This window comes from Pongo abelii, chromosome 7 (genome assembly GCF_028885655.2).
Source record: "Pongo abelii isolate AG06213 chromosome 7, NHGRI_mPonAbe1-v2.0_pri, whole genome shotgun sequence".
Taxonomy (NCBI): domain Eukaryota; kingdom Metazoa; phylum Chordata; class Mammalia; order Primates; family Hominidae; genus Pongo; species Pongo abelii.
The window spans coordinates 81,984,074-82,000,408 of record NC_071992.2 but is presented as its reverse complement, the minus strand read 5'-3'; the positions used below and the strand labels follow the sequence as shown (position 1 = coordinate 82,000,408).

Below are 16,335 nucleotides of genomic sequence, written 5' to 3'. Positions count from 1 at the left end.
ATAATGAAATGCTACTCATCAACAGAAACAATGAACTACTGATGTACACAACTGGATCAATTCAAAAATATTTTGTTGAGTAAGAGAGACTAGACCCAAAAGAGGATGCACTGTATGATTTCACTATCTGAAGTTCAAGAACAGGAAAACTAATCTATGGTGACAGAAATCACCAGTGAAGATAGGAACTGATTGGAAGAGGGAAGGAGGGAAATTTCTGGGGTGAGAGAAATGTTCTATATCTCATTGTGGTGGTGATTAAAGGAGTGTATGTTATTTGTCAAAACTCAATGTTTTTAGTGATGATAATAAGATCTGATTATTTCACTGTATGTAAATTTTACCTAAAAAGAAAAAACAAACCAATCTCTCACACAGCCCCAAATATCATTTAAAAAGTCAAAAGGTTAATGGCAAACAGAAAAAGAAAGGCCTTAATTTACATGCATCACAAATCAATAATAAATAGATAAACAACATAATAAAAACAATAATGATCAAGAATGGGAGGTTCATAGAAAAATAATACATGTTTAATAAGTTTTATATGATGCCAAAATTATTTCCAATTAAATAAATGCAAATTAAAATAAAATACAATTTTCCACCAATCAGATTGCAATTTTTTTTTTTTTGAGACAGAGTCTCACTCTGTTGTCCAGGCTGGAATGCAGTGGTGCGATCTCAGCTCATTGCAACCTCCGCCTCCCGGGTTCTAGCAATTGTCCTGCTTCAGCCTCCTGAGTAGCTGGGACTACAGGCGTGCGCCACCACACCTGGCTAATTTTTTGTATTTTTAGTAGAGACGGGGTTTCATGGTGTTAGCTAGGATGGTCTCCATCTCCTGACCTCATGATCCGCCCGCCTCAGCCTCCCAAAGTGCTGGGATTACAGGCCTGAGACACCACGCCCGGCCCAGATTGCAAAATTTTAAAGTTTGATAATGAGGAGAGAGGATCGCTTGAGCACAGGAGTTCAGCCTTAGCAACATAGGGAGACTTTGTTTATATAAAAAATTAAAAAATTAGCCCAGTGTAGTGGCGTGCTCCTGTAGTCACAGCTACTCAGGACGCTGAGGCTGGAGGATCACTTGAGCCCAGGAGGTTGAGGCTGTTGTGAGCCATGATCATGCTACTGCATTCCAGCCTGGGTGACAGAGTGAGACCCTGTCTCAAAAAATAATGATAACAAAAAGGTAAGTTTGATAATACCCAGAGTTGGTGAGGCTGTGAGGAAAAAAATTCTGTCAGTAGAAGAATAAAGTGGTACAACCTCGGCATTTGGTACCATATTTACATCACCAGTGGCAATTTAATTTTAGCAAAACATATCTATTCAATTAAATTACTGTTAATTTGAATTTTTTTTTTCTATTTTAAATTCATTTTGTAAATTTATTTTTTGCTTTGGAATTGCATACAAGATACTAAATAAGGAGCTTATTTCTAACTTTGTGAATATTTAAGCAAGTTTTAAGGAATGGGTACTTGCTAGTGGAGAGCCACAAAATGCTAAGTAGAGGCTTACTCCAAAGTTAGGATGATGTTCCCCGCAAACAGTAATTATGGCACTTCTGACAGCCTTATTTGGATGCAGTGAGTCAATATTATTGATGGAATATTGAAGAAAAATAAGAAAATGGTTAGTTTGTTCCTTAGGGGGAGGATTATTCAAAACAAAGTACAGAAACAGAATACAGAGCTAGGGAATAGGGGGAAAGGAAGGCTGGAAAGGATGCATTTATTTACAAAGGTCTGAGTGGGGAAATAGGTTGAAAATTGGAGTAATTTGACTTATCACTTATCAATTTATCTTTCAAAGGTTTTGAATTTTATTGATAAAGATTGATTTAAATACTTATACTGGCTCAGAAAAATTCTAAATATTCTTCTTGTAATAATGCTCATGGAAAGGATGTATGCAAATCTGTGACCAATTAATATTTGTAAAAATTCATGTCACATATATACCTGTCTATGAGTAGAGAATCACTTGTTATAATTAAAATATCCAGGCAATCTTCCAGTTCCTTGTTACGGTCAGTTGTCTGTACTAGACTCATCAACAAACACAGCTTGAGCATATTGTAAGTCCCAGGAGGGGTAATTTGTGATGCAAAGATATTGGCAAGTATTGCTGTAAACTTCCAGCATGAGCTGGAAGTTAAGGAGAGGAGACACCTGAAGTTGTCACTAATTCCTGAAGGAACTGAAAGTAAATATTAACATATATATTAGAAAGGGTTTTAAAACAAGACAACATTATAGATATTTGACTCCCTTTATCTAAAATGTTATCAAATTATAGTTCTAATAATACCATATTCTTTTTTTTTTATTTTAGAGACAGAATCTTGTTATGTTTCCCAGGCTGGTCTTGAACCCCTGGCCTCAATTGATTCCCCTGCCTTGACCTCCCAAAGTGCTATGATTACAGGCCTGAGCCACTGTGCTTGGCCTTTAAATTCTTAGAATGATATTAAATTATGATTCGAGGTCATGCTAGTTTACCATTTCTACCTCAGGGAACGTAATAGGAGGAAGAAATCACCCTTTGTGTCCACATAGATTGGCTGTGGGTTGTAGGCAAATCCCTCATTCTTCTCCTTTTAAGATCTATGTGAGCAAACCAGATCATGGAGCGCCTGCATTGCTGTGTTTGCTCCTATATTTCTATGTATCACCTTCAAAGAGGAATAATAAGCAGAATGGGAAATATTTGAATGTTGCTGTTAAATAGAAAGATTTATATTCCACTACTTTGAAAGTGCTGTACTGTAGTATACTGTAAAATTCTAGATCTTCTCCATCCTCTCACTCTCCACCTCCTGAAAGCAATGAGTGATTTATCCAATTGGTAATTTGGGTGGAACTGCTGTGCATGTATAACCTAGTCCCATTCTCCTTCTTTCTGGGCTGCCATCAAAAAGCAGTGATTTCCTCTAACTCATCCATGCCCATGGACTAAGAGAGGCCTACTTTAGTCCAGCTCTTGCCACATTTGGGTAGTTAAATACATCTCATTCTGGAGTTCAGAATAAGAAAGCACACTCTCCACCTATACAGAAAAGTCATGTTCTGCTACCAAATCAATAAATTTTTAGACACTTAGCAGAAAATATTTAAAAGATCACTAAACCCTCTATGATTCATCAATGCTTTCTTTCTTTAACATTTTTGTTCTTTTAAGAAGCTTTTCTCTTCAAGTAAGTAGAAGTATTTAGAATCTACTTGCATTTAAATTCAACTTGGGTCTCTATTACTACTGATGATTATCCACAGTATGGAGGCTAAAGAAACTTCATCTTGGGCCAGGCGTGGTGGCTCATGCCTGTAATTCCAGCACTTTGGAAGGCCGAGGTGGGCGGATCATGAGGTCAGGAGTTTGAGACCAGCCTGGTCAACATGGTGAAACCCCATCTCTATTAAAAATACAAAAATTAGCTGGGCGTGGTGGTGGGCACCTGTAATCCCAGCCACTCAGGAGGCTGAGGCAGGAGAATCCCTTGAACTCGGGAGGTGGAGGTTGCAGTGAGCCGAGATTGCATCACTGCACCCCAGCCTAGGTGACAAAGCAAGACTGTATCTCAAAAAAACAAAAAAGAAAAGAAACTTCATCTTGGAAGCTAATCTGCTATGTTGACTTCTGATAATCTGCGAAAGCTCGGAGATTTCCAGTTGATCTATTGTTCCTCATGCAACAGCACATACTTACCATAAATCCTGCCCTTAGATCAATCAACCTTGATAAATTAATACTTACTGTAAATCTTGTCCTTAGATCAATTCCTATCCAATCCCTCTGAAGCATGTGTACTCCTTCCCTATCTAATTCCTGGGTCTGAGGGTAATGGCATGGAGATCTACCTGTCTTGCGGCTGCCCAAGATCATGCTTCTGTCCTTAAGTTCACCAGTAAAACCACCCTATAATGACAAGCTAGACTTGTCTGCCTCCTTTGTTTTCTCAGGTTCTTCTGCATTTGGGGATCACTTTGAATATATATAGCCCATTCAGGGAACATACGGATTACAAAAAAATCCAACTCTATTCAAGATTTAATCAGCCTTTTCTATATTTAGATACTTGTGAGACAAGTTAAAAGAATAGGTCTACTCTCCACTTTTGTTTACATAATGCTAACGCATGTTGGAGTTGTTAAAGGAAATTATCAGTAATAAAGGTGATATTTTCATCCTCATCTGCCTTTATCTTATTTCTTGATTTGGTTCAGAATTCAGCTGAGGAAAAGGACGCTTTTTTTTTTTTTTTTTTTTTTTTTTTTTTGAGATGGAGTCTCACTCTATCACCCAGGCTGGAATACAGTGGTGCAATATTGCCTCACTGCAACCTCTGCCTCCCAGGTTCAATCGATTCTCCTGCCTCAGCCTCCCAAGTAGCAGTAGCTGGGATTATAGGCGCCTGCCACCACGCTCAGCTACTTTTGTATTTTTAGTAGAGACGGGGTTTCACCATCTTGGCCAGGCTGGTCTTGAACTCCTGACCTCGTGATCCGCCTGCCTCAGCCTCCCACAGTGCTGGGATTACAGGCGTGAGCCACAGCGGCCAGCCAAGGGTGCTACTTTATTGAGCTCTCCTTCTCAGACCACGACAGTTAACCCAGAATTGCCTTGGCTAGTGGTATAGAAAAAATCCTTTGACTAATCTCTAACCTTGAAACATTTTTCTCATTATTAATTATTTAAAAAATTAAAATACGGCTTAGCCCAAAGAAAGAAGTCCTACATGCTAGAAAGTTTCCACAACATTACCCTGTTTTATTTCCTTCATGTACTTCTTATCTGAAATTGTCTTTTGCTTACTTTATATGTATATTGACTGTCTGCCATATGACTTAAGAGCAGAAACCTTGACTGTCCTGTTTACAACTGTATTCTTAGTGCTTAGAGGAATGCCTAGCACATAGGCAAACAATACTTATCTGCTGAACAAATAGATTTAAATTTAAATATTTGTTAATATATAATACTAAAATTTTCCTTACCTTTTGAATTACAAAAAGTTACGCTATTTGCTTCTATACAGACAGCAGTTTGTGAGGTTTTTACACAGGTTGGAATTCCAATAATTTTATATTCATTTCCTATATTCATTTTATTCACTGATTCATCTAAAATTATTAAAGACAGAAGAAAATGCATATTCACTAAATGAACTTTGTACATGAACATATGGTTCAAAGATCCAGAACTAGTAAAACAATTCAGTAGTTGAGTTAGGAGTATTTACTTTTGTTTAGCATAATATCCATATAGAGTGACACTAATAATATAAACTGATGCAATTTTATTGCTGATAAATTTTTATTCTTATGTGCTATGATGAATTAACTTCAAGAAGCATGTGATATAGCAACTAGACAGTCTTCTATAATATGGTCAAAAGAAAATAAAATTATTCCATATAAGATGAAACATTTTTCCATTCAATGAAAAGGAATGTTAATAAAAATGACCTTATAAGTGATAATTTTATTTGAGAGGAAAATAATTTTCCTGTCTACCATACATGTAAGTACTTGTAAAAACATTATTTAACCTATGCAATATGTGGTTTTTTGTTTGTTTTTGAGACAAAGTCTCGCTCTGTTGCCCAGGCTGTAGTGCAGTGGCACAATCAGTTCACTGTAACCTCAAATTCCAGTGTTCAAGCAATCCTCCTGCCTCAGCCTCCTAAAGTGTTGGGATTACAGGTGTAAACCACCATGCCCAGCATGTAAGATATTCTTATCTGTACTTTATATATTAAGAAACTGAGAGGTTACATGGCTTGCACAAGGCTAAATAACTAGTAAGAAGCAGAACTGAAATTCACATTTAGGTTTGCCTACCCTCAAAGTCTACCCTTTTGCATTATACTAGGTTCCTCTCTCATACTTAGAGTTTGGGCAACACTTTGGATGAGTTCAAAATTTATTTTAAAAAACACACTAAAAATTTGATCCTCCATTCCACAGTTAGAAGTTGGTTGGTTGTAAAGCTATGAAAGAAAGGTTTACAGGGCGGAGCAAGGGTTAACTTATCTCTGTGAAGATCAGAGTGGTCTTCCTTTTTTTCTCTTTTCTCTCTAGCCCCAGAGAGCTGAACAATAACTCCAATATTTTTGTAAGACACACACACAGAATAATAGGAGATCCCATTGTCTTAAAATAACTGTGACCCTGGGACTTAGCTCAGTGCTTGGGACACATTAGGTCCTAATATCATTTTAAGTGAGTGTTGTATGACCGAATGAATAATTGATAATATTAACTAAATATGACTCTTTTAAAACACTCAAGAATTATAAGACTTGTGATTCTTAAGCTATAGAAGTACCATTTATAATTTATAAGCATAAACAAGTCAATTGCTTTTTTTCTTTTTTGAGACAGAGTCCCGCTCTGTCGCCCAGGCTGGTGTGCAGTGGCACGATATTGGCTCACTGCAGCCTCTGCCTCCGGGGTTCAAGTGATTCTCCTGCCTCAGCCCCCCGAGTAGCTGGGATTACAGGCATCTGTCACCACGCCTGGCTAATTTTTGTATTTTTAGTAGAGATGGGGTTTCACCATGTTAGCCAGGCTGGTCTTGAACTCCTGACCTTAGGTGATTTACCCTCCTAGGCCTCTCAAAGTGTTGGGATTACAGGTGTGAGCCACCGTGCCTGGCCAGCTTTTTATTTATTATTTTTATTTTTTTGTTATTATTATTATTTTTTTGAGTCAGGGTGTCTCTCTGTTGCCCAGACTGGAGTGCAGTGGCACCATCATGGCTCACTGCAGCCTCCAACTCCTGGGCTTAGGCGATCCTCCCACCCTCCCACCTTAGCTTCCCAGGTACCTAGGACTACAGACACATGCCACCACATCTAGCTAATTTTTTGTTTTTTATTTTTTTGTAGAGATGGGGTCTCACTATATTGCTTAAGCTAGTCTCAAACTCCTGGCCTCAAGTGATCCTCCCACCTCAGCCTCCCAAAGTGTTGGGATTACAGGCATGAGCCAGCCACTGTGCCCAGCCAATTACATATTTATAGCAATTTTTTTTTTTAGTTCAAACAGAATTCACTTACCTCTTAGGAAAATTGTAAGTGACTGAAACCTAAATGGCTGGTTGTTAGAATATCCTTGAAAAGCATGAAGTGCCTTTGTGGCAATTATTTCAACTATTTGTTTATCTTAAAGCAAAGAGCAAAAAAGAATTAGATATTAGAATATATATTCAATTTAATTTCCATATTGAAATATCAGACGCTATTTAAAAAATTATAATTACAAAATATAAATGCATATTACCACCAAGTACTCTAAATTTTCTGTCTTCTTGAAGTGAAGATGCACATAGATTACACAAAAAGTCATTTCTTATCGTTGCAGATTCTGTAGCACCAGGCACATGCACTCTTATATACTGAAATCCTGAAAGAAAACAGTGGTAAGATACATTTGCTTTCAGATTTAGCTATCTATTTTGTTTCTTTTGTTGTTGTTGTTATTTTTTAATTTTTAATTTTATATTTTCTTTTTTCTTTTATTACTGACACTAACAGATTGTAGCTATTTCAGTCCTTTAAAATTAGTCTAATTCAAAATGGAATTAATTCAGTTTTGCACTTGGGTTCAGGGTAGTTCAATTAACAGTTAACAGCTGTTTTTTGCAAGGCACTGTGCTAAGGCACTGGCAATGTGGATGCTTAAGCACACAATTTCTATATGTGGCAGTGAGAAACAGATAATTTCCACCTGTGGTATTCATTTGCAGAGTGTTCAGAGAGAAGAGAGGAGGGTCAATCAACCCAATTAGAGGTGGTGGGGATAATTTTGAAGTCCTGGAGAAGGATTAAACTGAAGTTAAGCCAAAGGGTTGAGAGAGGACATTAAATGTTTCACTCACAATGTCATGAAATAATGTGTGAGAAGAGCAAGTTAAGATGGGGGTGGGGGAGAAAAGGAGAAAAAATGCATTTCAAGATTATGCAAAGTAAATATATAAACATTAGGCGATATAAAATATTTATTCAATTTTTTTCTATTTTGTGTTTTATAACTAATTGTAAATATGATTTAGGATTAAACAATAAATTGTTCAATTTTTTTTTTTTTTTTTTTTAGACAGGGTCACTCTTTGTCATCCAGGCTGGAGTATAGTGGCATGAACACAGCTCACTGCAGCCCTGACCTCCCTGGCCCAAGCAATCCTCCCAACTCAGTGTCTTGAATAGCTGGGACTACAGGCATGTGCCACCATGCTGGGCTAATTTTTGTATTTTTTGTAGAGATGAGGTTTCTCCATGTTGCCCAGGCTGGTCTCAAACTCCTGAGCTCAGGTGATCCTCCCTCCTCAGCTTCCCAAAGTGCAGGGATTACAGGTGTGAGCCACCATGCCTAGCCAATTACTTAATGCTTTGATTTTCTTATTTAATATTTACCTTTTGAAAGAGGGCATGCTTCATCTGAACAAAGAAATCTTGCCCCTTGTGTATACTTGGTTACAGTTGTCATTGCAATCACAATTCCTTGCATCATATAAAATCTCTGAGATGTATAATCAAGTGGAAACTCACAAAGATCAAGACCATAACTTGGCAGGGGAGGTAAATGTGTTAATTTCAGCACTATATTAATCTAATAAGAACATAAAAATGGTATTAATGAAAATTGCAAATCCAATTCGACTTGTATTACAATATAGTAAGTATATTATAGAGTAAGTCAAGTAATAATATGTTAATGTTCTTAGGAACCAAAATTTTAAGCATTAGAGAAACGACATTCAAGTATAAAATTAAAGAAATAAAAATCCTGTAATATAATATTTTAATTGAAAATAGCATTATGAACTTTAAATTTTTCCTTAAATATACACAATTTCTGACCATATTCACTGAAAAGACTTAAAAAACAATGTCAACCAGGGCCAGGCATGGTGGCTCACGCCTGTAATCCCAGCACTTTGGGAGGCCAAGGCGGGCAGATCACGAGGTCAGGAGATCGAGACCATCCTGGCTAACATGGTGAAACCCCTTCTCTACTAAAAATACAAAAAATTAGCCGGGTGTGGTGGCGGGTGCCTGTAGTCCCAGCTACTCGGGAGGCTGAGGCAGGAGAATGGCATGAACCCGGGAGGTGGAGCTTGCAGTGAGCCGAGATCGCGCCACTGCACTCCAGCCTGGGTGACAGAGCGCCACTCCAGCCTGGGCGACAGAGCGAGACTCCATCTCAAAATAAAATAAAATAAAATAAAATAAAATAAAATAAATAAATAAATAAATAAATAAAACAATGTCAACCAGGTAGCAAAGAAGCACGCCTAGTCCCCAGATTGTGATCTCTTGTTAAGTATCATTTCTCACTAAAAGGAATCAGGATTCCTTGGGGGAAATGGCTGATTTCGGGCCTGGGATAGAAAATATAGCAGATGGACTTGGGGTATGGTCTAACAAATGGCCTGTGTCAAAAGGACATAGGAGCAACCTTGAAGGGACCCCCAATGACAAAACGTAGGTTAATATGAGCATCAAAAGGAATGATAAAGATTCATTGAAACATACCTTATATATTTAAAAGTTCATGAGTTCCTTATATTTAAAAATGGAAACCCCCCAAAAAATTGATCATTATTGGAAGCTGCTAGATTTCAACTCATTACTCTTTATAAAGGCAAAGAATCAAACATTTACCCTGCCTTTCCTGTACAAATTTATTTCAGAGTAACTAAATAGCTGATGAGAGAAAATTACTCTTACAGAAGAATTTCGGCTAATTCAGAAAGAATGCTAAAATTAGAAAAATTACAGTTTTGCAACTCCTAATGAAATAACGAATTCTAGGCAATGAACATCAATGGCTGCTAAAACCATTAGGTGAAAGTTGATGGGAAACTGTATAATGGAGAGATGAGAATGACATCACAGGAACCCACTGATCAACTGTGACACTGTTAAAAGTGCAGCAATAGATACTATATCCTCTTGATATAGCACAATATGTAATACATTACACTATTATGTATTCTTGTCAAGTGATTTGAATCTGAATCTAAAAAGCCTTTATAGTCATCTTCTATTTTAGAAATATGAGGTTGGGAAATAAGATAAATAGCCCTACAAGGAAGCAATTAGACAAATCAAGATTATATAACGTAGGACCAATTAGTTTCTTCAAAAAGGTAATGGTCTAAAAAGGGAGGGAGAGGAAATGGCTCTAGATTGAAAGAGACTCAGTGAGACGTGAGAACCAATTATAATGTGTGAACCTTGTTTTGGTCCTGATTTGGAACAGACCTATTGTAAGATATTCTTGAAACAATTGGGCAAATTTAAATGTAAACTGGGTATTAGATAATACCAAGGAATTATTGTTACTTTTGTAGGGGTGATAACATTCTGGTTACGTAACAAAAATGTCCATGGCTGGGCACGGTGGCTCACACCTGTAATCCCAGCACTTTGGGAGGCCGAGGCGGGTGGATCACCTGAGGTCAGGAGTTCCAGGCCAGCCTGACCAACATGGAGAAACCCTGTCTCTACTAAAAATACAAAATTAGCCAGGTGTGGTGGCACATGCCTGTAATCCCAGCTACTTGGGAGGCTGAGGCAGGAGAATTGATTGAACCCGGGAGGTGGAGGTTGTGGTGAGTCAAGATCATGCCATTGCACTCCAGCCTGGGCAACAAGAGCAAAACTCCTTCTCAAAAAAAGAAAGAAGAAAAATCTCCATAATTTTTACAGGTTGATACTAAAGTATGTAGGGATAAAATAATAGAATATCTGGGATTTGCTTTAAAATATTTCAGAAAAAAATTGATGATGCAGGTATGAAAAAATATTATAACATTGAATCTGAGTTGAGTGGTAGATATATGAAGGTTCACTGTATTATTCTCTTTACTTCTGGGTATGTTTGAAAAGTTTTATTATAAAAGTGTTTAATGTTGGCCAGGCGCGGTGGCTCATGCCTGTAATCCCAGCATTGCAGGAGGCCAATGGGGGCAGATCATGAGGTCAGGAGTTTGAGATCAGCCTAGCCAACATGGTGAAACCCTGTCTCTACTAAAAATACAAAAATTAACTGAGTGTGGTGGCGGGCACCTGTAATCCCAGCTACTCGGGAGGCTGAGGCAGGAGGATTGTTTGAACCCGGGAGGCAGAGGTTGCAGTGAGCCGAGATTGCGCCACTGCACTCCAGCCTGGCGACAGAGCGAGACTCCATCTCAAAAAAAAAAAAGTGCTTAATGTTATAAAGGATAATACGAGAAATAAAGATGCATATGTAAGATATTCTATTGAACTTTGAAAAAAAGTAGTATCCTTTTAAATAAAAAGTCTATGAATATAAAAATATTTTTTTACAAGTCATCATGTAAATCTGTACCTGTTTGCTTAGTTAAATGTAACTAAAACTTACTTGCGTTTCAGTCTGCAATTGTCCAATTAATGAGAGAGTCTTAACAGCAATAAAACAGACCTGTGATTTCAAACAAAAAAAGTTACCAAAAATTCCATGTGGCATGAAATTATTTCTTTCTTTGACTTACTGATTGAAAAACTTCAGCAGCTTTTAAAGGTTGGTGTAAAATGTGATTTCCAAGCTCAGCATCTAATTCAACAACATCAGAGGGATTTATTAAAATTTTGAATCGATAGACAGCATAGCTTTGTTTTGAATCTGTGAAAATATACAAATGTAAAAGTCAGGATAGCTATGTGTAGGAGTTTATTTGAAAGTTTTTAAAATAACTCACCTTTGCTGAACGTACCATTGTAGTACTTGCAATCATCTATAAACTTTTGGAGGCCTCCACTTCTGTCAAGATAGATGAGGGCCGCCTCTTTCATTTTTAGATTTGACATTTTCTCCTGGTTAATATTTCTAATTGATTAAACCACAATTGTTGATAAAAGCTACAGATGGCAAAACTCACAGAAAGGATGTGAAAACCTAGAAATAAAATTAATTTTATTTTTGAAAATCTCTAATAAGACTTTACAAATTATTAAAGTTGACAGTGAACTAAAACTAGGCAAAATTTCCAACTTAAAAACATTCCTACCCAATGAAAACAAAACTTTTGTTTTCTTTTGTCAAATAATTTCTTTTTTTTTTTTTTTTTGAGATGGAGTCTCGCTCTGTCACCCAGGCTGGAGTGCAGTGGCGCAATCTCAGCTCACTACAACCTCCGCCTCCCAGGTTCAAGCGATTCTCCTGCCTCAGCCTCCCAAGTAGCTGGGACTACAGTTGTGTGCCACCATGCCCAGCTAATTTTTTGTATTTTTAGTAGAGATGGGATTTCATTGTGTTAGCCAGGATGGTCTTGATCCCCTGACCTCGTGATCCGCCGGCTTCAGCCTCCCAAAGTACTGGGATTACAGGTGTGAGCCATTGCGCCCAGCCCAAATAACATTTTTATCAAGACTGTTATGAGATGCTCCACAAGATCGAAAACTTAAAAACAGGAACCTCAAATGTCTCTTAACAGAGGTACTCCCAAAAATGTTTGTTGAGATAAACAATATCTGATGATGAGGGTCCTTTCCAGGTGTTGTTTAAAAAATGAAACTGGTAAAAGTTGTTGCATAAATTCAATCTAAGTAACAAAATATAGTAGAATTAGTATTAACCTGGGAAACCTGAGAACTTGGTTCTAGACCCAGCATTTCCTGGTTGCTATGGGGAAATCATCTGACCTCTCTTGGCTCAGTATCTTTATCTGTAGGAAAGGAAAGTGTTGTATCAGATGATTAAAGCCCCTTCCAATTTTAAATATTGTGTCAGTGACCAACATAAAACATTAAATCACAGTAATGAGTAAAGAATGGAATATGTGAAATTCATTGAAAGACAGCAAATACTAATTGGAAACAATATATGTCAGTAGTTGTAACAGGTGCTAGAAATAAAATGATTAATAGGTGCTAAAAATAAAATGATTAAGATTGGATCCTGCCTTTCAAGAAGTTGCTAGGTGGAGATAGAGAAGTCAGAAATAATGACTAACACATTATTCATTCATTACCAGGTTGTCTTTTTTTTTTTTTTTTTTTTTGAGATGGAGTCTCACTCTGTCACCCAGGCTGGAGTACAGTGGCACTATCTTGGCTCACTCCAATCTCCACCCCCTGGGTTCAAACGATTCTCCTGCTTCAGTCTCCCAAGTAGCTGGGATTACAGGCATGTGTCACCCGGCCCAGCTAATTTTTGTATTTTTAGTAGAGACGGGTTTTCACCATGTTGGCCAGGTTGGTCTCGAACTCCTGACCTCAAGTGATCTGCCCGCCTTGGCCTCCCAAAGTGCTGGGATTACAGGCGTGAGCCACCGCACCCGGCCTCATTACCAAATAATTATTTGGCACCTACTATAGGTTGGATACGAGATTGTCCCAGGCACTTAAGGATACTAAGATGAGTAAAATGTGGTCCCTATCCTTCAGAAAGAGTGCAGTGAGAGAAGACATATATGTAAACAGTTACATGGCAATTTAAGTGCTGTAATAGAAATATGAATATACCAGGTAGCATGAAAGGAACAACATATACGAAATATTTCACAAAATTTGAGGTCATCCTTGTATATGGGTCATAACATTTTCTATTATTTTAAGACATTTTCATTGAAGATGGTGGGGTCATAGAGAGGAAGCTATGAATTCTACTTTAAGGTGACATTTGATAGACGACTATTTCACTAATTGGAGGAGCGGTGAAGAGAAAGAGAAAGTGTTCCAGAGATGGAGGTCACCTTCCACCCCCATTATCAGTTTTACCCTACTGGATCCACACACCCACTACGTGGAGTTCAGGCTACTTTCCAAAGAAAACCAATTAAGACTGTCCTTTTTGCTACAACATAGAAGTGAAACTTTAGCGTTTATTTCTCTGTGGCCATAAGTACAATGATCTCAAAATGTGTGGTGTGTTCAGAACATCACATCTTTGCTGCACTAGAACATTAGGTTTCTGGGGTGGAATGAAGGGCGACTATTGGTAATTAAATGGTTGGGTGAGGCCAGATTATGTACGCTTTTGAAGATTATATAGGCAAAGGGAAGCCATCAAAGTTTTTTTAAGGGGGTTAGTATTATAGTCAGATTTTTTTTTTTTTTTTTGAGACAGAGTCTCACTATGTTGCCCAGGTTGGAGTGCAGTGGCGTGATCTCGGCTTGCTGCAGCCTCTACCTCCCGGGCTCAAGCTCTCCTCCCTTCTCAGCCTGGGACTACAGGTACGCACCACCACATCCAGATAATTTTTAATTTTTTTGTAGAGACGGGGTCTTACTATGTTGCCCAGACTGGTCTCCAACTCTTGGGTAGCTGTCTCGTCCTCCCAAAGTGCTGGGATTACAGGTATGAGCCACTACGCCTAGCCCATAGTCAGATTTTTATTTTGGAAACCTGTGCCTGCTGCCAATGTGGAAAGCAGGTTGGAATAGCGGGAGAGCTGATAATCAGTTTCTACCTATTGGGATATTCCTACAAGTTGGATGGCCTGATCCAGGGCATTAGGAACGAAATGGAATGGAGGAGATCGATTCTAGAATTTTAAAGATTGCACACTGGACCTGGTGATCAGTCTACAATACGCAGAAGAGTAATCGAAAGCTAAGTGGGGTTTTAATATGGGTATGGGTGGATGCTGCTGCTCTAATGGAAATACAGAGCCCAAGGAGAAGTGTTAAGGACATGAGGAAAAGTTCCCTTGAGATATCCTGACTTTGAGGACTCTTGGGATTCCCTGATAGATGTAAGCAGGAGGGGGGCCGTAAATCAGGGCCTGGAGTTCGGTGGCATCAAAAGAGTTAGAGCTAAGTCTGGGTGTCACTGAGTAAAGCGGAGGCCCTGGGGAATGGACGCGTTTTCACGGAAGCAGATTAAGTCGGGAAAAGACATAGAAGCCTGTGGAAAAGCGTTAAGTGAGGGAACAGGGATAAAATTCTAACTCCCTGTCTTCCCTTAGTCTAACGAACACCGAGTGTTGCTGCACGTGGAACAGGCGCGGATTCTGTCTTCTCTCCGTGCCCTGTCAGCACCGGGGATGAACTGGTGAGGGGAAGACTGCAGGAAAACACTTCACAACCAAAGCGGATGAAAGCGAGTCCAGACTCATGAGGACCCCTCCCACTGACAGCGGTGACCTCGAGTTAGTGGGACCCCAGCGCTGTAGTGCTTTGCACCCACCTTGACTGCCACCGAGCTCGGCGGTTGCTCGCCGCCTGCAGCGTAGGCGGAGCGGAGCCCTAGCGCGCATGCGCACACATCCCGGCCGTTGGCGGCGTGCGCGGGGCTTGCCGGGATCGCCCGCGCTCTCCGGTCAGCAGGGGAAAGGGGAACTAGCCGGGCTTGTTCCTTCACTCTTGCTCCCTCCCAGCGATGCAAAGAAAAGATAGATCTACGTTTGGTTTTTGTTGTTATCTCAGGCCAAAGGTGTTGATGTTTAAAAAATTCAAAACGCTGCTTCAGGGAATGCAAAATGTCTAGTCACTTTGGAAGACATTCCAGTATTCCCTCAAAGGACTCAATATAAAGTTACCCTATGATCCAGCAATTCCACTCCTAGGTATTTATAAATACACCCAAGAGAATTGAAAACATATGTTCACACAGAAACTTCTACACGAATGTTCATAGTATTATTCATAGTAGCCCCAAAGTGGAAACAACATGAATGCCCATCACCGATCGATCAATGGATAACTGTGGTGTAGCCATACAATGGAATGGTTTTGGCCATAAAACGTGACGAGGCACTAATACATGCTACAACATGGATGAACCTGGCAAACACTATGTAAGAAGCCAGACACAAAAGGCCATATGTTGTGTAATTTTGTTTATATGAAATGTCCAGAATAGGCGAATCCATAAAGAAAGAAAGCAGATTTGTGGTTGCCCAGAGGTTGGTTGAGAATGCAGAATGATTGCTAATGCGTATGGGATTTCTTGTTCTTTTTAAATTGTGGTAAATATACATAAAATGTACAATTTTAACCATCCTAAAGTGTAGTTACACTACCTGCGTTCACACTGTGCACTCATCACCACTATCTGTAGAACTGTTTTCATTTTCCCAAACTGAAACTCCATATGCATTAAATAACTCCCCATTCTTCTCTTCCTCATCCCCTGGCAACCATCAGTCTTTGCTTCCTTGAATTCGACTACTCCAGGTACCTCATGTAAATAGAATCATACAGTATTTGTCCATTTGTGATGGGCTTATTTCACTTTGCCAAACATCTTCCAGTTTCATCCATGTTGTAACATGTTAGAGTTTCTTTCCTTTTTAAGGCTGAATAATATTCCACTGTGTGTGTACCATATTTTTTGTTGTTCATGAATTCAT

The 16,335-nt window shown here is 38.8% G+C and overlaps 1 protein-coding gene across 2 annotated transcripts in view; it reads right to left on the bottom strand.

Annotated features, from left to right (window-relative positions):
• Positions 1-15,590, bottom strand: part of MCMDC2 (minichromosome maintenance domain containing 2) — a 54,393-nt gene extending 38,803 nt beyond the window's left edge. Inside the window, exons 1-10 of one of the 2 annotated variants that reach the window (XM_054561680.1) lie at positions 15,171-15,223; positions 12,617-12,705; positions 11,755-11,936; positions 11,533-11,663; positions 11,403-11,462; positions 8,426-8,621; positions 7,293-7,415; positions 7,070-7,174; positions 5,004-5,129; positions 1,971-2,208 (exon numbers count right to left, since the gene is read on the bottom strand). In XM_054561680.1, coding sequence (XP_054417655.1) covers positions 1,971-2,208; positions 5,004-5,129; positions 7,070-7,174; positions 7,293-7,415; positions 8,426-8,621; positions 11,403-11,462; positions 11,533-11,663; positions 11,755-11,848 — 1,073 coding nt within the window. In that variant the 5' untranslated portion in view covers positions 11,849-11,936; positions 12,617-12,705; positions 15,171-15,223. Of the gene's footprint in view, positions 1-1,970; positions 2,209-5,003; positions 5,130-7,069; positions 7,175-7,292; positions 7,416-8,425; positions 8,622-11,402; positions 11,463-11,532; positions 11,664-11,754; positions 11,937-12,616; positions 12,706-15,170 lie in introns of both variants that reach the window. The other variant, XM_002819147.6, reaches the window with a different exon arrangement.
• Between the last annotated feature and the right edge of the window lie 745 nt (positions 15,591-16,335).